This window comes from Anarhichas minor, unplaced genomic scaffold, assembly GCF_050575085.1.
Source record: "Anarhichas minor isolate MPS153535 unplaced genomic scaffold, ASM5057508v1 ptg000033l, whole genome shotgun sequence".
NCBI lineage: Eukaryota > Metazoa > Chordata > Actinopteri > Perciformes > Anarhichadidae > Anarhichas > Anarhichas minor.
In genome coordinates, this window is record NW_027466479.1 from 3,752,519 (window position 1) to 3,775,741 (window position 23,223).

Sequence of the window (23,223 nt, forward strand, 5' to 3'; positions counted from 1 at the left end):
TGCCGTTACTGTCAGCTTTCTGGGGCGTTTCTCATCTGCCTTATTTCATGTCTCTTCACTCCTCGGGTGACCTAGAAATTGGTCTGGTTTGCCATCCTGAAGTACATCTCAAATCCCCCTTCACTCCGATCAGCTGCAGCTCTGATACCACAGCTTTATACTGGTGCATATAAAATTCCACCACCAAGTTCAGATTTTATTTGTGTTCTGAAGCCTAAAACAACTTAATTTTCTCATTTAAACCTGTATGATGGATGCAATTATAGTCAGGGAAAAGGAGTATGTTATCTTTCAGCAGTAAACGCATCTGCATTAAATATTGGTTCATATGAGGCTGAACATCCCTGTGTGTTGGGCAGAATATAAATTTGATGTGAGATATATTTACATAATGTCCACTCACTTTAAAACACATGCACTTCTAAATTATTTCTTCAAATTTAAAGACATTCTCATTATAACCTTGATTATTACATGATGATTCATCAGCACCTGCATTTATTGATATTCATTAAATGTTGCTGGTAGCCCCTGTCATCAGTGTGTGAATGGGTGAATGACATGTAGTGTTAAAGCGCTTTGAGTGGCCGGAAGACTAGAAAGGCGCTATACAATACAAGTCCATTTACCATTACCACGTGCAGAACTACATGTAGAGATGTATCCTCATCTTCATAATGATAAGATAAAGTCTGTTCGTCAGAGTGACTGCCTGCTGGAAGGAACTATCCGTGTGTCCGGTTATTTTGGCGTATAGTGTTCTGTAGCTCCTACGAGTCGGAACAGGATGTGTCCAGAGTGTGATAGGTCTTCAGTGATGTTGCAACCCCCAAGATTTTGGACTGATATTTTTCTTTTGCTGAAATATTTCTGTGTATCTTTAACAATTTACTATCCATGTAAAGATTTATATTTCACCTGGGCAGCTCTATTATTTCATTGAGAAATGGATGCAAGAGTACTGTAAAAGAGGTACAAGGATATGAAGTGATGATATCTCCAAAATGGGGTTGTTGGGACTTCACCATGTGGTTGGAACAAAGGGAGTTGGGCCTAGTTGGGCCTACATGGTTCAACAGCCTGATTTGGGTTAAAATCACACCAAGCCCCACGAGACGTTAAATCTCACCTACGTGTGATTTTTGGTCCAAACTCAATACTAAGGTCTCATTGGACGAGTGCCATAGGCACCACAGGGGGCTCCCTGTGTTACGACCCATCTCCCAACAGGGTGGAGAATGCCACATCTATCTAGTGTTGGCCTTATTGGAATGTGATATTATTAAACGTGGACAGACTCCCACCAGCTGCAGCTTCAAAGTTGTGAACTGTGAAAAAAGCATTTCCTTGTTCTACAACATGACACTGAACACAGCTGTCACAACAAGACAAAAGAAGCGCCGGCTGCTGGGTTAATAAGAGAGGTTAACGTAAATGTTTCCAAACACTTTTTGTGCCACATCGACACATACATGTAAGGAATTAGGAATACCCTTAACAATGACTTCGACCAAGGCACTGCAGCTTCCCATAGTGTTTAGTGAAGTGATGAAGACTTGAAATGTTTCAATATTCTGTTAAAATGTTAGTTTGCACTAGCAGCTCCCCACGTAGTTTAATGTTAGAGAGAGTAGTAGTAGCCTGATCTGCCAGATAGTTCTTTCCATAGAACCTTTCTCTTGCACGATCCTGTAACATTGTGAGAATACAGCTGCCGTAAGGTATTATTTGTGTATGTAGGTCAGGCGGAATGCTCCGGGTCTGAGTGAAGTGAAGCCAATGCGGAAGTTACTTAAACTCTTGTTACAGGATACAACGTTCAGTACCTGCAGACAGCTAAAATGTTATAGTATATCCACAGTATATATAAGTATTTAAGGTATTCCATTGTATGTCTTCGTTTAGCGTTCTGAGTTGTGAAGCTACTGGTACTGAGTCTAGCACTCCACACTACTGCTAGACCCATGCTGTGGCTTCACACACCAACTAAAGACAAGCAGGGTTTCTGTGGTTATGTAATCATAGCCATAGAAAACCTGCTTGTCTTTTGGCGCCACCTCATGGCTTAAATCTATTTCATCTTGAATCCGAAACTTAAGTTAAGGTTTAATAACCCTTAACTGTCATGGGGTGCCATACAGATCTGCGCTGGCCACTGTTAAATATAGTGACCACACATGAGCTATTGGTCGGATGATGTCTCGGGATGAATGGCATTGAACTACTAGCAGTCCACTCGTAAAATATCCTAGTTACCTGAAGCACCCTTCGCATGGTTTCAGCAGCCTGTCAGGTTCCCTCAAGCGGTTGACATGATTGACATGAAGCACCATGTTAAGTAAAGATTTTGTAGTAACAAGATCATTCACTTCATCACGTCACCGCCCACAAACATTCACACAAGCAATCATGGCGTTCAGATGAGCAAGTCGGTAATCTTGGCATATCTTTGTCGCCCCAAAGCTGAGTACTTTTAGTCAGAAAATATTGAGGTCCGGTCAGTGATGTCAATGGGGGACAACCATGGTGAGGATGGAGGAGCCAAAGCGTCCAAATGAGAAATCCTTGGTTCGATAGAGTCAGTCTTAAGAGAAGTCGGTTGCTTCGAACTGTGTGCTACATGTAGTAGCACACAGTAGTAGCTCTCTAGTAGTGAGATGTATGATATACCCACCCATTTTGAATGTTATCTGTCGAATAAATTTGTGTTATCAGTGGTTACCCTACCATTACACTACCATTCTAATGCTTCAAACGGGCAGAGCTGCAAGTGAAACCTAACAATGTGAATTGAAATGAAACAACTTTAAGTTTAGCTAACAAAAGTAGGTTTAGGAAAAGTATGTTTGAGTTAAAATAAGGATGTTTGTTATGTAACTTATGTAGACTATATATGGTTACAAAAAAGTAATTGTAAAATAAGTCAGTAATATTGATTTTTGGTTTGACACAGGACACAAATAGGAGTCTCCTTTGTGAAAGTCCTGTCTTTCCACCACCACCCCATGCAGACTTTGTCACTCTACCAAGTTACCTAACTTCCAACTTTACTCCTGGCGTAATTACTAGAAGTTGAATGTGTCTTCTTGTATTCATATCTGTGATCTAACCCATTTCTATGAGGATGATAACTGCTGATAACTCTCACTCAATCAGCTGATAACAGAATTCTTATTGTGAGTTTTTAGTTCCATCTAGCTAATTGATTTAATCGTCTTTGAACTGTGGGAGTACGCTGGAGTATCTGGAGGAAACTCACGCTGACACAGGGATGGCGTCACATTTTTGTTCCCCCACTTGCAGGTGTTTTGGTAATAAAGTATTAACGTCTAAGCCAGGTATTACGGTAATGGATCGTTGGCGATAATGTCGAAGATGTTGACCTTTATCCAATCATACAACCATTTTGTCCTCAAGGGTCTGCGGTGACGAAGGCAAGACCTGTCTTAAACACCAACACTACCATGCTCTGTGGGTGTGACTTTGTGTGTCATCTCTATACAACCTCTGTTCAGAATGAAATTGTTCACTAGATCTTAAAGTTCTTAATAGATGTAGCCTCTTAATTTCGTTGTGAAAGTGCAGCAGATCGATGCATTTAATTCAAAACGTCCACAATGTCATTCCAGGGAGCAGACCCTCAGACCCTCCACCCACCACAGTCATTTGTAACACACACAATTCATAAGTCATTATGGCACCGCTGCAGTATTAAGGTCCCAAAAACCGCCCCGCCATTTCCTGCTGTGTCCTCTTACTGTACTGAGACTCTTCTAGAAAGAAAATTGTATTGATAGAGCATCATCTCAACATTAGTAAGTGTTAGCGTGTTATACTTTTTTGGAAGGTTTGCGTAATATAGAAGCACAGCCTGCTGGCTCCTGTCTGCAGTCGTGCATGTGAACTGCAGCACGTCTGCAGAAGTCGCAGCATCATCGTTACTGCAGTGAAATCCAGCTCCTGAACACACCCTGCTGCAGCCTGCAGAGCAGCCAACAACACGGACAGCACCACGGCTGTAGGCTGCACGTTTACCGCGCAGATACGAAGAGACGGCGAGCTGCTGGAACACAGCTGAGGTAAGATCGTCTGCTCACTGCTTTTTGTCCTGCAGGAGAAACTAGGACATGTAACGTTAACGTGGGACAGGTAACGTTAACGTGGGACAGGTAACGTTAACGTGGGACAGGTAACGTTAACGTGGGACAGGAAGAAGTGTCATTGACAACAACGCCGAGGAAGCGAAACGTCAGCTTTCATGTGTCATTCATCACAGTAGTTTGCATAGACACAGTTCTAAGGAAAGCATGGCGTTAGTCTTCTAAGGAGGTCCTGTACAGATACATATCCAGGACTTCTGCACAGAACGGCTCGACCTGCGTTAGGGCTGCTCCTCCTGGAGCTGTGCCAAGTCCCACTGCGATCCCGCCAGCGCCCTGGTGTCTACTGCGGACCACCGGAATGTTCTCTATGTTGGCGTTCGTGTTCGGCCACATGAAGCACTGAATGTCATTCTCTATTTGGTTGCACAGAGTTCGTTAAAATGGCTGTTCAAAAACATAGTGTTTTAGCCGTCACATCTACATGCGCCGCCATTCCAATGGAGATGAGATGAATTGTCTATGGAGCAGTTCCAGGCTTTATATTTGACCTCACAGATGAGAGTTTTGGCATTCTAGTTTTTCGATTTGGGAGAGAGTCATGTTTATAAATATTTTGGACTGTCTATTCCCCTTTAGTGTTCAACCTTTGGTCTGGACATCCCATTTGTTCAGTGGACTGTATCAGCACATGAATGTCTACCTGGAGCGATAGTAGGGGCCAGTGGGGCATCTGGTCACAATGTTTGTCACTCACAGTGAAGATTGCTGTTAGTTAATCCATGAACACAAAATATTAATTAGTTTACTATGGATTTATACACATTTTTGACAAGTCAGCAGATTGGATGCGACTATATGGTGAAATTGTCATTGCACTTTTGAACACATCAGAACATTTTGACAAGGTAATCTCAACTCAACGATTAACTTTTTATTTTTCCTGAGCTTTCAACTGCATGTCACAGTCTTCATCAGTGAATGAAGCTCTGAGTGCCCAGTCTGAAAACATGTAAAAGTCACTCACAGTGAAGATGGTGGATGACATTTTGAAAACATTTTGAGTCTTCAGCATCACTTGGTGTCAGAAAATTTTAAAAGAGCATTAACATAATTGTCGAACATAAGTCTAAATCAAATAAAGAAATGCTTATATCAGAAAAGTTAATTAATAAAAAAAACATGTTAATAGATTCTTCAGACTGTAGGGTGACTTCATCACAGTGGCCCTGTGGATTCCCTGTCGCTATACAGTATTGTTTTAAAGAGCATGGACACAAGTACGCCGTGAGCTCATCACATATTCTAATGATGCTAGGGAATGCACCAGGAACAGGAACATTTTGGAGCCTGCATTGTTTAGCAGTTTTCATCTTCTCTGCCTGTTGGTGGCGTATGCTGTCTTAACAGATCGGATAGATAGAATGAAGGTAAACCACGGGACATCATCAGATATACATAGACAGTCTCTGAGGTAAATCGTGTCACCAACATCCTTGTGCATATTTTACAGTATATTAACTTCATTTCTTTCAACAATCCTCTCCATTCTTTAGCTGTACTCCCTTTCTTTGACTGAATCATTTTGTAAATACTGTTTTCTTTCTCCAGCAGGATGGCTCTTAATGACAAAGATCCAATGGCTGCAGTGGGGACCCTCTCCCCGGGCCAACTGCAGTCCCACCTCAAGATGGAGCCAAAGACTCTAGGGGTGAGCGCACATGACAAACGACTGACGTTTACTTTTAGTTTCGTACTGGACACAGAACAGCGGTAATCTGGACGAAAGTCTGGTGTTTGTTTGACCCAACCACCCCCACTCCCATCTGCTCCATCTCGCACTTTGTACTACATCAGTTGCTCTGAGCATACGCTCATTATACAATGAGGACTAGATATCAATTTTTAAAGGCCGATATAATAATGATAGTGATGTGAATGGACAATCTTTGACTCTATTACAGACTGTACTAACTGGATCACTGTTGAAATGAACATCAATCTTAAAGTAAAAATACCCAAATAAATAAATCAAAATGAATGAGCATCAAACAGAAACTAATAACTACCTAAATAAATAGCCAAAATACATCTGATAAATCTGGAACACCTTGTTGGGACACTCAAAAAGCGGGACAATCCCAGACAAACCGTCTGGTCACTGTACAATAGAGAGCTCTGAAATTCTGACAAATATTGCCATATTTTGCTGGTCACCTAGGCTAACTGCTCCTAACCCCCCCCCCCCCCCCCCCTCTCTCTCAGGCAATCCAGATCGTTATTGGGGCTTTGATTCTCTGTCTGAGTGCCTCTGTGCTCCAGATCCATGAGGTCCACTTTACAGGAGATGTGGCCCTCTTCCTGGTTGTTGTCATACAGGTTAGTTTTGTCATGTTGTCAGACTTTCATGTTTCCCGCAGCAGAAAATACTGTCTAAGTAAGTTGTATTGTAACCCACCAGGTGACCTTGTCTGGTTCAGTGTTGGTCCACAGTGGGAGGAAACCTACTCTGTTTTGGGTGAGTATCATGATACAGGTCGCTTTTGTACACACACAATCAGCTAGATTCATTCAGTAAAAGCCATTCACCCTACAAAACACGAGTACACTTAGGCCTCTAGTTTCAAAATGCTAAACTATTATACTGATGCCAGACAATTAAATAACTCACTGTTAAATGGCTACAACTAAAGTTCATTTCTATGACAAAAATGCACCATCATTTATTGTAAGAATATTTGAACATTTTATAGTGTTCAGTGGTGCCATTTGGGAACACTAAGAGCTCAAATGGCCCCTTCAGCCCCCTTGCCATTTTCAAACTCGACCTTCATTTTGATCTCAACTACACAATTGCACGCTTGTGAAGCTGTCGTGGTGAAAAAACCTGTCCACAGACAAACATACATAAACACTTGGCACTGTGGTATTTCCTGCAGTAGATGACTCAAGGACCAAATTGTACCATTATGACACAGACACAGACTCACAAGGTGAAAACAATACCAGCGTCACAGACGTAACTGGTAACAAAAGGCCAATGAAAGCCTTTTCACAGGCAAATGTGAAGGATGCTGCAGAGTAGTGCATACATTGTAAAACACTGCTTTTCTATGCTGGGGTTAGGTTTTGAGTAATTACCTTATTGTAAATGAGCACTTCTGTTGTCATTTGCAGGTGAAATGTGTCCTGGTGCTGCACCTCATCAGTGCTGCATTTGCCACTGCTGCTTTGGGTCTGATGTCCAAACACCTGCCTTACCGTCAGGACTCTTACCACTGTGAACACTGCCGCAGACTGGAGCTACATGCCGTGGTATTGTCTTGAAGACCTGCACACAGAGGCCAGAGCACTATATGAAATTCAATAGATTTAAGGTTTTATTGATCATAAAACAATCTGTGGCAAAAAAGAATAGCAACTACTGAAACAAAGCTGTGAACATGTAGTCAAGCCATGTTATAGTCTGATTAAGACTAACACCCACAGCACACGACTGAATGATGAATATTGTTATTAAAATGAAGTAGCCTGTGATCTGTTTAGGGCTGCTCTCTGCGTCTATCTTTGGAAGACGTGAGTCTTGCCTGGTGCAAGACTGAAACAATGTTTGCAGGACAGACTTATATTCCTGAACAAAAGTACCCCTCTCAGGTTATACTGTCATACTTTGTTTCAATCATATTCAAACATATTCCACAGTTACAACAGTCACTTTGTAAATATAGAAAATACATTTACAGTCCAGAAGTAGCTACGGTTGAGTCCTCGGTGTGTCAGTCCTTACTTATATTATACAGTGGGTACGGAAAGTATTCAGACCCCTTTACATTTTTCACTCTTTGTTTCATTGCAGCCATTTGCTAAAATCAAAAAAGTTCATTTTATTTCTCATTAATCATTAATTAAACTCAGCACCCCATCTTGACAGAAAAAACAGAAATGTAGAAATCTTTGCAAATTTATTAAAAAAGAAAAACTGAAATATCACATGGTCATAAGTATTCAGACCCTTTGCTGTGACACTCATATTTAACTCACATGCTGTCCATTTCTTCTGATCCTTGAGATGGTGCTACTCCTTCATTGGAGTCCAGCTGTGTTTAATTAAACTGATTGGACTTGATTAGGAAAGGCACACACCTGTCTATATAAGACCTTACAGCTCACAGTGCATGTCAGAGCAAATGAGAATCATGAGGTCGAAGGAACTGCCCAAGGAGCTCAGAGACAGAATTGTGGCAAGGCACAGATCTGGCCAAGGTTACAAAAGAATTTCTGCAGCACTCAAGGTTCCTAAGAGCACAGTGGCCTCCATAATCCTTAAACGGAAGAAGTTTGGGACGACCAGAACTCTTCCTAGACCTGGCCGTCCAGCCAAACTGAGCAATCGTGGAAGAAGAGCCTTGGTGAGAGAGGTAAAGAAGAACCCAAAGATCACTGTGGCTGAGCTCCAGAGATGCAGTAGGGAGATGGGAGAAAGTTCCACAAAGTCAACTATCACTGCAGCCCTCCACCAGTCGGGGCTTTATGGCAGAGTGGCCCGACGGAAGCCTCTCCTCAGTGCAAGACATATGAAAGCCCGCATAGAGTTTGCCAAAAAACACATGAAGGACTCCCAGACTATGAGAAATAAGATTCTCTGGTCTGATGAGACCAAGATTGAACTTTTTGGCGTTAATTCTAAGCGGTATGTGTGGAGAAAACCAGGCACTGCTCATCACCTGCCCAATACAATCCCAACAGTGAAACATGGTGGTGGCAGCATCATGCTATGGGGGTGTTTTTCAGCTGCAGGGACAGGACGACTGGTTGCAATTGAAGGAAAGATGAATGCGGCCAAGTACAGAGATATCCTGGAAGAAAACCTCTTCCACAGTGCTCTGGACCTCAGACTGGGCCGAAGGTTCACCTTCCAACAAGACAATGACCCTAAGCACACAGCTAAAACAACAAAGGAGTGGCTTCGGAACAACTCTGTGACCATTCTTGACTGGCCCAGCCAGAGCCCTGATCTAAACCCAATTGAGCATCTCTGGAGAGACCTGCAAATGGCTGTCCACCAACGTTCACCATCCAACCTGACGGAACTGGAGAGGATCTGCAAGGAAGAATGGCAGAGGATCCCCAAATCCAGGTGTGAAAAACTTGTTGCATCATTCCCAAGAAGACTCATGGCTGTACTAGCTCAAAAGGGTGTTTCTACTCAATACTGAGCAAAGGGTCTGAATACTTATGACCATGTGATATTTCAGTTTTTCTTTTTTAATAAATTTGCAAAAATTTCTACATTTCTGTTTTTTTCTGTCAAGATGGGGTGCTGAGTGTACATTAATGAGAAATAAAATGAACTTTTTTTGATTTTAGCAAATGGCTGCAATGAAACAAAGAGTGAAAAATTTAAAGGGGTCTGACTACTTTCCGTACCCACTGTATATATATATATATATATATATATAATATATGCAGTCACCAGATGTGAAAAGCTAAAGTTAGGCTATAAATGAACTACAACACAGTTGCATGACTTCACGTCACCACCACTGAGCAAAAGGCGGATAAGTGTTCGGCGTGGTGATGTTTAGTAGTCCCACATAGGCACTATTTAGCAAAGCTTCAAAATTCACAAGTGGGATTATTTACCGACATATTTTATATTGCAGAACCAAACGTTAAAATGTCTTAACCTTGTGTTAACTTAATTCAGGCATCTAACCAAAAAGTATTCACAAAACCCATTGACTTTGAGACAGAGTAACCAGAAGTGCAAAAATGCTTAGTCATTTCTGGGTTTCACGTCTCATTCCTTCAGCTTTCTATAGAATATATAATGAGGTATGGCCTGTATGTAGCCTGAGAGATGAAAACCAGGGCAATAGAGTCCACTAATGAGTCCCTACCAGACAATCTATGGTCCCCACAGCAGCCGCTGCTCTGCCATTTCTTATCTTTCCCCTGCTGTTGCTTGTGTCACTCAGCGCTGATTTGGAACACTCTAATTAACAAAGACATGCTCAGGATCAGTCAGCTGATTGGAAATGGCTCCATTTTGGTAACGTTTGACAGTGAAGGAATTAAGAAGTGATCCAATAACACCAGAAACGCTCTGCTACTTCTCCACTGAGGAAAACTCATTCATGCAGCTCAGTCAGAGACACTTGTATGAAGGAATCCACTCTCCAGAAGAATCAGAGGACTCTGCTTGGAGGACTAATCCACCCTGAACAAACGCATACATGAGCATTAATTCCTCAGTTAAATCAAGGGAAACAAGTTGCCCATAAGGAGGTGGGGAGTGTGATAGAGGGAGCTGCAGCAGCATGAAGATATGATATGATGGCCGCCGTGTAAACTTGCATGATTGGACGTGAATGAATGAGCTACCGAACTAATATAAACTACAACGAATAAATACATATAGCTGAATTCATGGCCATGTGGGGGATCCCACATGCATGATTTTTTTGTCAATCAGTAGATGAGGCAATCCACAGAGCAATCACTGATCCCTTCCTAGAATCACATGAATTCATAGTTAACACTACATGTTGTGGAAAAAAAGACTCCATGTTTCTTTGTCTTTACTGTCCACTGCAGCAACATTGTTTCAGGAAATGCACCGGGCTGATCGAGCAAAAGTGTAAAGTAAGTGATTGAATACTGTTACAACTAATACTTAGGTCAGATAGGCTATGCAGTCTTGTCTTGTAGAGTGCATGGAGTTGACACATATGTCTTTAAGTGATAGACAAGATATTCTGAGTGTTTTACACTTCTATTTGTTTATGTTATCATCAGTGTCACAGTAGGAAAAACTTTGTTTTATTATACATACTCTTCCTGTTTTCTCACCTTATATGCTATTGGGTTTCTCTGGCTAGCTGTTGATTGACGGGATCCTGGGGACGCTGGTGATTTTCCTGGTGCTGGAACTGTTGATTTGCATCACAGCCATGCTGTTTGGACTCACTGTCCTAGCTGCTGGTGGAACCCAGGTGAACTCTCATAAAAAGTATCCAAATAATGCAGGGCTAAAGAGATGATGTAAGATAGTGGTAAATGGGGTGGCTCAGCAGATATTTAGTTGTAACATGACAGGTAAATTCAATAAGGGGTTTGGATACATGGTAAACTAGATTAAACAGTTTGCAATAAGTAAAATGTGGTTGAATGGAAAGGACTGTATAATTCTACTGGTTCATAAAACGTGTGGCCACCAGGGGGCATTGATTAGAATGCACTCCAGACAGCATGTTCCTTTGAGAGGTTTATTGACAGTAGAAAATACTGGAACACACTGGAACAGATATGAATGAAAATAATTAGTAAAATCTATATATAAATATTGTAACAGGTTGTTTTACTTTACAGGTCTACAGTGCAACATATACTTTACATTTCAGCATAGTGTTATTGTAGATAACTAAGCTACAGAATGGCATGAACTAACTAGCAAACACCAGATTCTGCACTCTATGCATCCATAAATATTGGCAATCTTACACAGATTTAAACATTGCCTACATTTTGCAGAGAACAAGGAACTAATAATTGCCTAAATTAGGCACTTACGGCTTGAAGGCAAAACCACCATACAGCGGTAGTTTTATATTAAAACATACAGGGACAGAATAGAGGTAGTAATAAACGTTTTTGGGGAATACTACACTCACCATAAAACAACACCGAACGAGTGGCAATATATTGGACTAAATTGCCGTGCAGACTAACAACAATTTGATGAAATATAACAAACAAGCGATATCAGGCTTACTTACTGCATGTTTGCATGCACACAGTCTTGGAAAGGAAAGCCCAGAACAGGGCACATATAACAATATTAATATATTTACAGACACAGTAGTCCTTTTGCGCGAGCACTCTCTTCAAAACCTATTCACCAACCTCAATGACAAAACCACCATTAATATACAGCTGTCCTATTCTGTAAGTGGATGTCTGCTGTCCTTCACGAGCAAGGGAGCATTGTGCGGTTCCTGCTCGGCTGCTTCTCACAAAAGGTGAACCTCAGAACCAGGAGGAGCAATGCTGATTCTGTCCTGGCTGTGGAATAGTGGACCAGCTCTTTACCCATGCAGGTCTGTTGCAGGGGTCATGGGAGTTTGCCCATCCAGTCAACATGTGTTTTTTGGACTTCTACCATGTCCTTTGGGGAGTCCTGTTGGGGGTTCAGAGGAAATACGATGCAACAAGCCATCCGGTCCTTGGGAGAGCCTTGTCCGTATACATGGCATTAAGTTTAACACGTTTCTAGTTCATGTTGGCCTCTGCCAGGGTTGTCCCTTGTCACCATTCCTGTTAGGAGGACCTCAGAATAGCATCTCTGCTCTTTGCAGATGATGTGGTCCGGTTGGCTCCTTCAGAATGTGACCTTCAGCACGTACTGGGTGGTTTGCAACCAAGTGTGAAGTGGTTGGGATGAAAGTCAGTCCACGGCCATGGTTCTTTGCCAGAAAACGGTTGATTGCATCATCCGGGTTGGGAGTGAGTCACTGCCCCAAGCGAAGGAGTTCAAGTATCTTGGGGTCTTGCTCACTAGTGAGGGTAAAATGATGCGTGAGATGGACAGGAGGTTCAGTGCGGTCTCTGCAGTGCTGCGGCCGTTGTACTGGTCCGTTGTGGTGAAGAGGGAGCTGAGCCAAAGGCAAAGCTCTCGATTTACCAGTCCATCTACGTTTCGACCCTCACCTTTTCTCATGAGCTTTGGGTAGTGACCGAAATACGAAGTGAGATTCCTTCTTAGGGTGGCTGGGCTGAAGTGGTTCGGGCATCTGACTGAACGATGGAAAGATTAGATTGTCCTGATGGGCGGGTGGCACCTTGCATAGCCCCTGCCATCAGTGTATGAATGGGTGTGAATAGGTAAATGACATATAATGTAAAAAGCGCTTTGAGTCTAAAAAGACTAGAAAAGCACTATACCATTTACCATTAGGATGCCTCCTGGAAGGCTCTCTTTAGAGATTTTCATGACTAGTTAGAGGTAGATCCACAACACGCTTGAGAGATTATATATCTTGTCTGGCCTGGGAATGCCTCAGGGCTCCCCAGGAAGAGCTGGAAAGAGTTGCTGGGGAGAGTGAAATTATGGAGATAGAGATATATAGATAGAGATAGATTCATATGCATTCATTAATTGATGCCGACAATTATTTTATAGCACGTTAACGCATTTTTTTATTTTGAAAGTCCATGGAGGAAGTATAGATAAACAAAAGCAAGACAAGCTAACAAATCCACAGAGAAGTGGATACAAACTGCAGCCGGTTAGAATACACGGCGTTACAACGTGCACCAGCTGTTGCTCCCTGGAGACGACTGGACATCTCTGCGGTCAACTCAGCAGACACTTACATGTTAGTGCACCTATATGCTGAAATTCACGGTAAACGCATTCAAATGGCACAGGTCGGGAAAGTTAGCAGAAAGATTAACGTGAGACAGCATCCGGTTTCTTCAGATGAACATCCGGTTTTCAGAATAAGATGCCAACAAAGTATGAATTATATTCACATTAAGTATAAAACATGCTGCATCTCGTGAGTTAAAGGGAAAATACACCTAAATTGTGGGTAAAGTGTCTTTATTCTTTGATCGCTGGGTAACCATAATTACTTTGGAGTTACAGCATTATATTAATGAACAGTAGAGCTGCATTCACATGCTCTGACTGTCATGAAGAGACATTTTCGCTGAAACGTGCTGAAACATTTTATTCCTGTTGCACAGCAGTGGAACGTTTCACACACTGAGCACAGATAGAACTGCTACTGTGTAAAGGGAATACTGCTGTTAAAAAGAACCTTATCTGTTTAAAGTGTTTGCAAACCAAATGTTATTGCCCTTTTAGTCATATAGCAGTACTTTTAAAATAAAAGTGCGCAATACACTACTTTTGAATTAATTATTGAACTTTTCCATAACAATGCAAAAAATCCATGCGATTAATCGCGATTAAATATTTTAATGGCGATTAAATATTCTAATGGCGATTAAATATTCTAATGGCGATTAAATATTTTAATGGCCATTAAATATTTTAATGGCCATTAAATATTTTAATGGCCATTAAATATTTTAATGGCCATTAAATATTTTAATGGCCATTAAATATTTTAATCGTTGCCCAGCACTAATATATAAATAATACTTGACCGTAGAAGTTATTATAAAATGCTTTATAATGTATCATGATTATTTTTATAAAGAATTATGAATAATTGTTAGTGCTTGTAACTATAATAATACAGTTCATTATAAATGTTTATAATGCATTATAAACATTATTATATGACATATACGAAACTACAGTACTTCGAAGAGCTGTAAAATATGTTTGCGTGTGTCCTGCAGGCTGCCACCCAGAGACCTGTCTATCCACAGACGCGCCCCCCACCTGTTCCAGCTACGCAGGCTGCTCCAGCTGCAGCCGAGTCATCTCAGGTAACAAACACTTTAAGATCCTATTTTTGTTATGTGTGTGTGTGTGCGTCTATATACAATTTTGTTTAATGTCACGGGGCATGGTGGTGGACTCAAACGCAGACCAGAAGTTGAGTGAAATAGAATTTAATAAACACTTAACTTAGAACGTGAACACTACAAGAACACACAGGGAATCCAGGGGCGAGACAAGAGACGAGGGGGCAAATCCAGCAGGACGAGACAGGGCAGGCAGACATGGTAAAACCGGGAGCAGGACAAACAGGCGGGTAACACAAACAATGATGACTGGGAGGCAGGGGTTTAAATAGTGGCTAGAACAGGTGAGGAGAGTTGTGCTGATGAGGGAGTGTTTGATTAGTGATCAGGGGCAGGTGAAGGGAGTTAGACTGGTGCTGAGGGAGTGGCTGATAGGTAGAGTGAGGAGCTACAGAAAGAAACACACAAAGACACAGAAGGCAAAGCCTGATCGTGACATTTAATTAAATTAAAATATTTAATATTAAATGACACCTACTCTGTCATATGTTTATGAAGTGTCCTCCACGCCATACTGCACATAGTTCCATAGCCAAGGCTGCTGTCAATGGCTTGCTAGAAAAGTATGGTGCACCTTTTCGAAAGTAGTTCTAAAGCCATAGATTGTATATTTTAACAAACCTGCGTTTGACATAAGAAGGGGTGCAAAATCTGAATTAAATCACATGTTTTCTGATCTAGGCAGCACACAAAAAACTAACTGGGTTGTCTTATTTCACAGTTTGTGGATTGGTAGGCACCAGTGGCGGCTGGTGACTGGACTAATTGGGGAGGACAGGAGAAAATAAACAACCCACAGTGTCATGTTATTTTACACTATTTGGCTAATTGTCTCTACTACATTGTAGGTGACTATGAGCAACTTTCCAGTAGTCACCGAGAGGCTAAGCAGGAGGCTGTAACGTAAATGACTTCCGGAATCCACTGGATGACTTTCGAGTGTTTATTTGTGGGCAACAAATAAACGTTGATTATAGATGGCATACAATCATAACTCAATAATTTGTCGATAAGAATGTGAATAACGTGTAAAAATAGCGTGAAATAGCAGTCAACAAAAAATAAGGCTCCCTCTCTCACCCCCTCTCCTTCCAATCCTTCCCCTCGTCTAACTCTACTGACAGCTGATAAACCCATTGTGGCCATTCCCAGCACCACGTGACTCAATCACCAGAAGTGACGAAAAAGAGCATACAAAATGACACAGGCCACACCTGGCTCCTACATACATTTTACCAACATCATTATCGAATCTATAATTCTAAAAAGGTTTTTGAGAGTTGATAATTGAGAACAATTTATTTCAACAAATTACTGTTTTATATTTTTTATTTGCCTCTCAAAAATATATATTTTCTATTCTGATACCAGATACCCGAAAAATACACTTTTTCGGGTATCTGAAAAAATGAGCATGGAATCAGGGGTATCTGCTATTTTGCGTTTTCTTGTCCTGCTGTTAGTTATATGTTTTGATTGTCTTTTTTTATATATGATGTAGTAGAGGTGAAATGCTGCCCGGCATCTTTTTAGGGCTTGTGGCTGATGTGGTGGAAAAAAACTATTCAATAGTACCGAGTGAGTCCTATAATACTGAATACTGAAACAAGAAACATTGAGGAAAGAAGTTTGTCTTTAAAGTATTTATTCTCTGGCCAGAAAAGGCTTTCATCGTCATACAGACTGCAGAGGAATCAGCAAAGAACCCAGTGTCTCTCTTGCTTATAAGCATCTCAGCACACAGGGTGGGGGGAATATCAGGTATTTACATTATCACAATTGATCAGCAGTTTCAAGCTCCTCCAGTCATCCTCTTCTGAACCTTGTCACACAAAGACATCTGTCTTTATTACCCTTGATTACCCCTGGCAACATTCTCTGGTTAAACTGCACCCCCATTTGAGTTACTCCCTCTTATCAAAGCAAAGGCCCGAGATAACCCATATGGTCCTGTTACCACTCTCCACAATCATATGTCACATATATAGTTTTGTTAGTGAGTAAGGCACATAAACTAAGTCACAGTAGAAATGTACTAGCGCAGGGAAAATTCTCTATCACACTGGACATTATAGTACCTTTAAGAGTGGTTGGGCCATTTTATGTTGAACCACAGCAGAGTTTGCATGGACTCTGAGGTATCCACAGTAGGATTTGACCAGCAGTGTTTTCACACAGCAAACACAATGCCGCACCAATGACCACACCCTTAAATTACCATTCAACATTTTTATATAATCTGCAAGTCATGTTTACATTTTACTGCTATCTGTGTGTCAACAGGTGGCTGTAGTTGTGACTGAACCAGATTCAGAGCAGATGGAGGACATCTCCACCCCACCTACTGAACCCCAGGTGGAGCCGATAGAATCTCTGACAACACAGCCGTGAACTCAGCACACACTGCTCCCTGTGGTGTTATGTCATGTCAGAGTGTAAATACGGATGTCACCTGAGAAAAACTATTCCTGTCAGACTGATGCAGGTCATTAACATTTGGACCATTATAACATGACAACACATCTGCTGGTGGTAGTAGTCAGAGGCAAGAATATAATAACAATTATGGAAACAATAAATGTGAGTGTCCCAACAAGTTGTCAAAGGTAGTCATCCTGTCCTTTTACTTCTGGCAAGACATGAACACAGAATTAGTATAAGCACTGCACCTACAGTACAGTATGTTGTGTATATGATATGGATCAGTGTCACAATGTTAATGTATTCTTCAAATACTAAATATCAATAAAATAAGTATAGCGAAATATAAGTGTAGAGAAATAAAAATAACAGACAGCCAGACTTTCAGCTTGGAAAGCAGGGGGAAGGCTAAGATCTTGGTCAGCAAGAGTATGTAGTAGGATATATTCACAAATCTAAGAGTCTATGCACATTTTGTGTTAATTTGAGTGAAGGCAGATTTACTTTGAAGGCAGATTTAACTTTGAACTATTTAGCTTTTCTTGCTTCAAACATATTTGACTGTTGAAATATGATTGTTATAAAACTAACCTTGTATTGTGTTTATGCTATTAAAACTGGTCTTAATGCCATTCCAAAATGAATGGATGTATTACAGCAGCCAATCTACTGTATAATGTCTATTTATGTTCTAATATTTTAGAGCTATTCTGATTCAAACTCAAAGGAGTATTCCATTGATTTAGTACTTTCTACAAGTGGGGGACTCAAAAGAGGCAGTAAGGGATGAAATATTAGGAGTTTTAGTTCCTAGTAGAGTTGTCCTCCATAAACACTGTATCCTACATTTCCCATAATGCTAATAAACCTTCCCAGCCCTGTAATTAACCACTTTTTTAACTTCAATCACCCTCTTTGTGGCATAATACACATTTTGTGGAAACAATAAAATGCATCTCTCTATCTGTCATACGTTTCTAGTCTTCAAGCCCAAACCACAATAACCCTGATGACATCACAATCTATTCCAGTGCTCACATATGTTTATGAGAGTTTGGTAACAACTGAGAGAATAAAAACAGTGGAAAAGTTGTCCTTCACATTGAAGAGATGTGGGTTAGGGTGAAATCATATTCCCATAGGGTTATTGTTAATTGAATGCCACGAGGGGACACATGCACACAGGGACCATATGTCTAAAATACTCTTAACCTGTAAAACCCTATCCCTATTTTTAGGCCTCTGCTTGAAAATTGCATACCCATACTAAAAAGAGTGTATTTCTCTAATTACAAGGTCTACTTTAATATGAAGATGGCACACAGCTCAAATTGAAAAGTTTCAGGTTCGCCTGAAAAAAAAGCCCTTTTATTGTTATTCTTTCTTTGAAATGAGGCAGTGGTAAGCCTAAAACATCTCCCAAATCATAGCACAACATGTGAACAGTCTCTGCAAATTTTGACTTTGATTAAGTGAAGCGAACAAAGGTTTTAGTACAGAGAGGTAAGGCGAGGTCAAGCTAAATTGTCATTTTGGAACCAGCTGTTCCATTGTAATTTTATATACTATATAACTATATATTTCACTTGTTTTATCACTAATAGTGTTCAATCTATCCAAATACAGCAGTTTGGCATCATTTTGAGAGCCTGAATCCTCTCTGAGCCTGTGAACCATGGACATGAGTGGGTGTAACGTGGGCTTGACACTTGAATACCCCTGTGCTAGAGCATAAAACGCTGAGAATGTACCTTAAACCAGTAAAAGTGTGTAAGCATCAGATTATAATGAAAACACCATGAAACTGAAATCAACTGTCCTGAGCTACTTTTTTTGAAGAAAGTCTTTGAAACTATGTTTACTTTCACAAAATTCACTTTTTTGAAGAAAATCTTTGAAACTGTTTACTTTAACAAAATCCACTTTTTTGAAGAAAATCTTTGAAACTATGTTCATTTTCACAAAATCCACTTTTGGCCTCTTCCAGGCCTGAAACGTCTTTTGAGAACATAAAAGGCAGAGAATGTACCTTAAACCAGTAAAAGTGTGTAAGCATCAGATTCTAATGAAAACATCATGAAACGGTGAAATCAACTGTCCTGAGCCACTTTTTTGAAGAAAATCTATGAAACTATGTTTACTTTCACAAAATCCACTTTTGGCCTCTTCCCAGCCTGAAACTTATTTTAAGAGCATAAAAAGTGAAAAGTGCTGAAAGCTGCAGATATTCATGAAAAAGACATAAAAGACATACAACTGTGAAATCAACTGTCCTGAGGCACATGTAGTGTGTGCAGTCCAGCAGTGCCCGGCCAAACTCTTCGCCCCGTGCTGCAGCGCTCGGAGCTCCCCGCACACTTGCCGGCTGATGGGTGGGGAGCTGCGGTGCGGAGCGAACGTCTGCACACACTGTGATGACGCAGAGCTGGTTGGATATCGGCAAAGATTAATTTAAGTGAGTTAGATCTCTTAAAATAGTTTGCCAACTGTCTAACATTAGCGGACCCAAAAGAATGAAAAGTCGCGTCGTGACTCTGACAAAGGACCACGACGAAGCTCTCAAATCATTGGCGCATCGTCAAAGTGTGCTGATGAGTCAGAAATCTATGAAGGTACGAGACGTTACAGACTCACCACAGAAAGAAAACAGAACAGATGAGCAGAAACACAGAGAGGAGAACAGATTGAAATAAAACAAATGAAAACTTACAAGAAGTTTTTCAACAGGACCTAAATGTGACATGGTTGATGTAGTTTCACTTCATTTAGAGGCAACAGTGTTTGTACTCTAGATGGCTTACAGACAATGTTAAATGTTCACAGAAGACACATTTTCAAAACTACATATAGATAATAAAATGAACAAATGTGATTCATATCTTTTATATATATGTGTATATATATATATATATATATTCCAAATAACTTTTTCACATTTTTTGCCCTTACAGTGAAGGTTTCCTGAGCTAAAGAAAAATTCAAATTCACTGATATAATTATTTCGTATTGTTTCATGAAGATATTTTAGCATCATCCAGACTAAATTCAATTATTTTTATTTACTTGATAATTCATGAGACATTTTCTGAGAGATAGGTGAGATTATGTTACAAAAACATATTTTTTACCAGCCAACCAGGGCTTTAAGACATTTTTCTCCACCGTCAACAATCACAGTTAATAAATAGTTATTATGCCCTCAAAGAAAAATTCCCTGGCTCTACAATCAAATTCACAAATATTCTTTATTTTATTTGGTTGGTATTTTTGTGTCACTTGAAAAAATCAAATCGAATTTGATCACATTTATTTAAGAATTGTTTAGTTGTACTAATCGAGACTCATAAACTACTTCTACATGTAGTGAAGATACTTGAGTACAGCACAGCTCTCTTCAGGTGACTCTTGTGTTATGTGCCTCGTTTGTTGCTTGGTAGGGTGAACATGCAGAGAATCTTCTGGACAGAAATATTTCAGCAGCTCAGCAGGAGAACAAACGTCTGAGAGAGTCTCTGCAGGAAGCCCAAGAGAAGCGTCTGGAGTTACAAAAACAGCGGCAAGACATGTCTCAGGCCAAGGTCAAGCATAGGGTGCGTTCACTTCACACCCGTTCAAAAAGCATCAATACACATTGAACATCACTATCCTAACTTGGGTACAAATATACTGAATGAAAAGCTCACGTTGGTATTTTAAGTTGATGAAATCGTCTGGGATATTTGTTTATTTTCTGAGATTTTCAGGGTTTTTTTGTGCATTAGTGTTCATTACTACCTGAGCTTAAAGGCAAAAAACTACATTATTTTAAGTTTATTTTAATACATTTGTCAATCTTTCACATTAGTTTCAACTAACAACTTAAATGTAAGGTCACACGAGCATGGTGGACACTGTTGGACAGGGGGCGTGGCCTTTTTTCACCTCACCACTAGGGGTCACCATAGTCCGAATGTTTTAATCCTACATAAACAGCTTTTATGTCTCTTTTATGTGCTTCATTGGTGCTGCTATGAAACTAAATGTGTTGAGGTTCGATAATCAACCTCACATTTAAACTTTTGTAAGGCACCCGACGACGGCCGGTGTACCGAGAAATAACTATTCAATACTAATAATGACCCTAAATATTGATATTAAGTTCCATTCTTTGAATCTAAACTTTCCTTTATGCATTTTCCTTACATCTACAATACCTGGGTCCGCTTTCACCTGCCACTTACTGTTGTTGTCTCTGGCTATTTTATAGTTAAATGAATTATTTATTCAGCAGAAAGGAAAGTGAGAACAGATGAGTAGAATGTTATAACTGACTAAACTAAGAACATAATACCCCGAAAATCATACACATTTTCCTTGAAATTGCTGCTAATGTGTCTGAAAGTTGGCGACTGAAGCTCGAGTGAAGCTCCGTGCTAAGGAGGCGAGGGACATGTCGATGGGCTGTTTGCTGCAGGAGCAGGCCATTGAGAAGGTAAACTCTCACATTGCACTGTTTACCTTCATTCGGCTCGACGGGTATTCATATTGTTGCTTTCGCCAGGTTCAGCAGGAGCGCGATGAGATGTCGAAGAAACAGACGGAGGCCATCTGTGACATACAGCAGAAGAGCGGAATGAAGCACTTGTTGCTGGGCAGGAAAGTGTCGGCGCTGACCAACACTTTGGAGAAGGAGGCCCAGCTCTACGCCGTACTCTCGGCCTCTAACATCGACCAAACTGCAGGCAGCAAACTCCAGGTATGTTTTTTCTTTTTCTTTATCCTCCTTTCATTTGCACCAAATTAATCTTTGCACAACTTTACAAAATGTGCATTCAAACACTTGTGCAGGTAAGAGCACATTTGTCGAACAGAAGAAAGGCTCAAAACAACCAGCCTTTTAATAGCCATGGGGGCACCACAGGGTTCTATGCTCGGTCCGTTATTATTTACCATCTACATGAACAATATCATCACTCCAACTCCGACCAATATCATGTTTTTATACAGAGGACAAACACTCCTGTATGCAACTCAACCCATGTCTAGATTACAGTCTACTGAATGTGTTTAATCCTCAAGAACATTGTTGTGCATTCACATACAGCAACATCCCTGACTTTGACGTTGTTCAATCTTATAAATATCTCGGAATTTAGTTAGACAGCAGTCTTCCTTTGAAACCTCACGTGGAACAACTGGTGCAGACTCTTAAGATAAAAATGAATCTAGCATGTTTAAAGCATGTTCTTCCTCAAAACATTGTGCAATCTACCTGTGTATCATTACAGAGTACACATAGTCTACTTGTGCTGTACTAAGTATATCACATCTGTTCTGGAACTGACGAGGACCCTGTTCACACCTGGCTTTAACATACGTTAAGCTTTTGATAACTGAACTGCCTCCCGCTACTTAACGCTATAGAAAGAATTACAAAGGACTGTTGTTCTTCTGGCCAATATATATATATATATATAATATTATATATATATATATATATATATATATATATATTATATATAATATATATATATATATATATAATATATATATATATTATATATAATATATATATATATATATATATATATATATATATATACACACACACACACACATTACCTTCAGTAAAAGTGACTTTATTGTAAAAAAGGTATCTGTGTGAAATTTCCGCCTATGAAAATTACACCTATTGTATTTAAAAGTGTCTCGGCTGTAGTTTCATAATAAACACATATTTTGATATTCATGCTTTGAGGTGTAGGGCTGATATCATTTCCCAACACCATCTCCAGGGTGGTTTTGTTCTGCACTTCTCCTCTAATGGGATGAGTCCATTCATTGATCAATTTCAGCACTTTTTGCTGTATTCAATATTTTTGTTACGACCATCATCATCAAATGTATGAGTCAACATGGCCATGTTTTGTTCTGCCTCGAGTAGAGGTATCTAAAAAACGAAACTTCTTCTTGAAATAGTCATTTTAAACATTACCCTATAACTCTAATCTAGCATCTAAGGGAAACATTAACCTGCCCACTAGAATCTGAAATAAAGTTTTGTGGTGAATCAGTTTGATTGTGCACGCCACCAGTCAGGTAAGGCGTTATTAACACCAGTGGCCACTAGAGGGCACATTCCACTCAAGTAGCCCAAATAATGATTGTGATTCCAGATCAACATACATTTTCAGAAAACTTGAAATATATATTTTTTTAT

General features: G+C 40.2%; 1 protein-coding gene across 1 annotated transcript; it reads left to right on the plus strand.

Moving 5' to 3' along the window:
- The first annotated feature begins 3,973 nt into the window (after positions 1-3,973).
- LOC142965025 (uncharacterized) lies at positions 3,974-17,684 on the plus strand. The gene is made up of 9 exons (XM_076105705.1): positions 3,974-4,079; positions 5,712-5,811; positions 6,366-6,479; positions 6,562-6,618; positions 7,278-7,415; positions 10,698-10,745; positions 10,982-11,095; positions 14,475-14,564; positions 16,887-17,684. Exons 2-9 carry the CDS (start codon positions 5,716-5,718, stop codon positions 16,992-16,994), a joined length of 765 nt encoding a protein of 254 aa, XP_075961820.1. The 5' UTR covers positions 3,974-4,079; positions 5,712-5,715; the 3' UTR covers positions 16,995-17,684.
- Positions 17,685-23,223: the final 5,539 nt, after the last annotated feature.

What these genes read in the sequence shown, in the direction of transcription:
- LOC142965025 (XM_076105705.1), top strand. Translation starts at nt 5,716, where the DNA reads ATGGCTCTTAATGACAAAGATCCAATGGCTGCAGTGGGGACCCTCTCC. An exon ending in TCCTGGTTGTTGTCATACAG is followed by an intron (nt 6,480 to 6,561) that starts GTTAGTTTTGTC and finishes GTAACCCACCAG; the next exon opens with GTGACCTTGTCTGGTTCAGT. An exon ending in TAGCTGCTGGTGGAACCCAG is followed by an intron (nt 11,096 to 14,474) that starts GTGAACTCTCAT and finishes TGTGTCCTGCAG; the next exon opens with GCTGCCACCCAGAGACCTGT.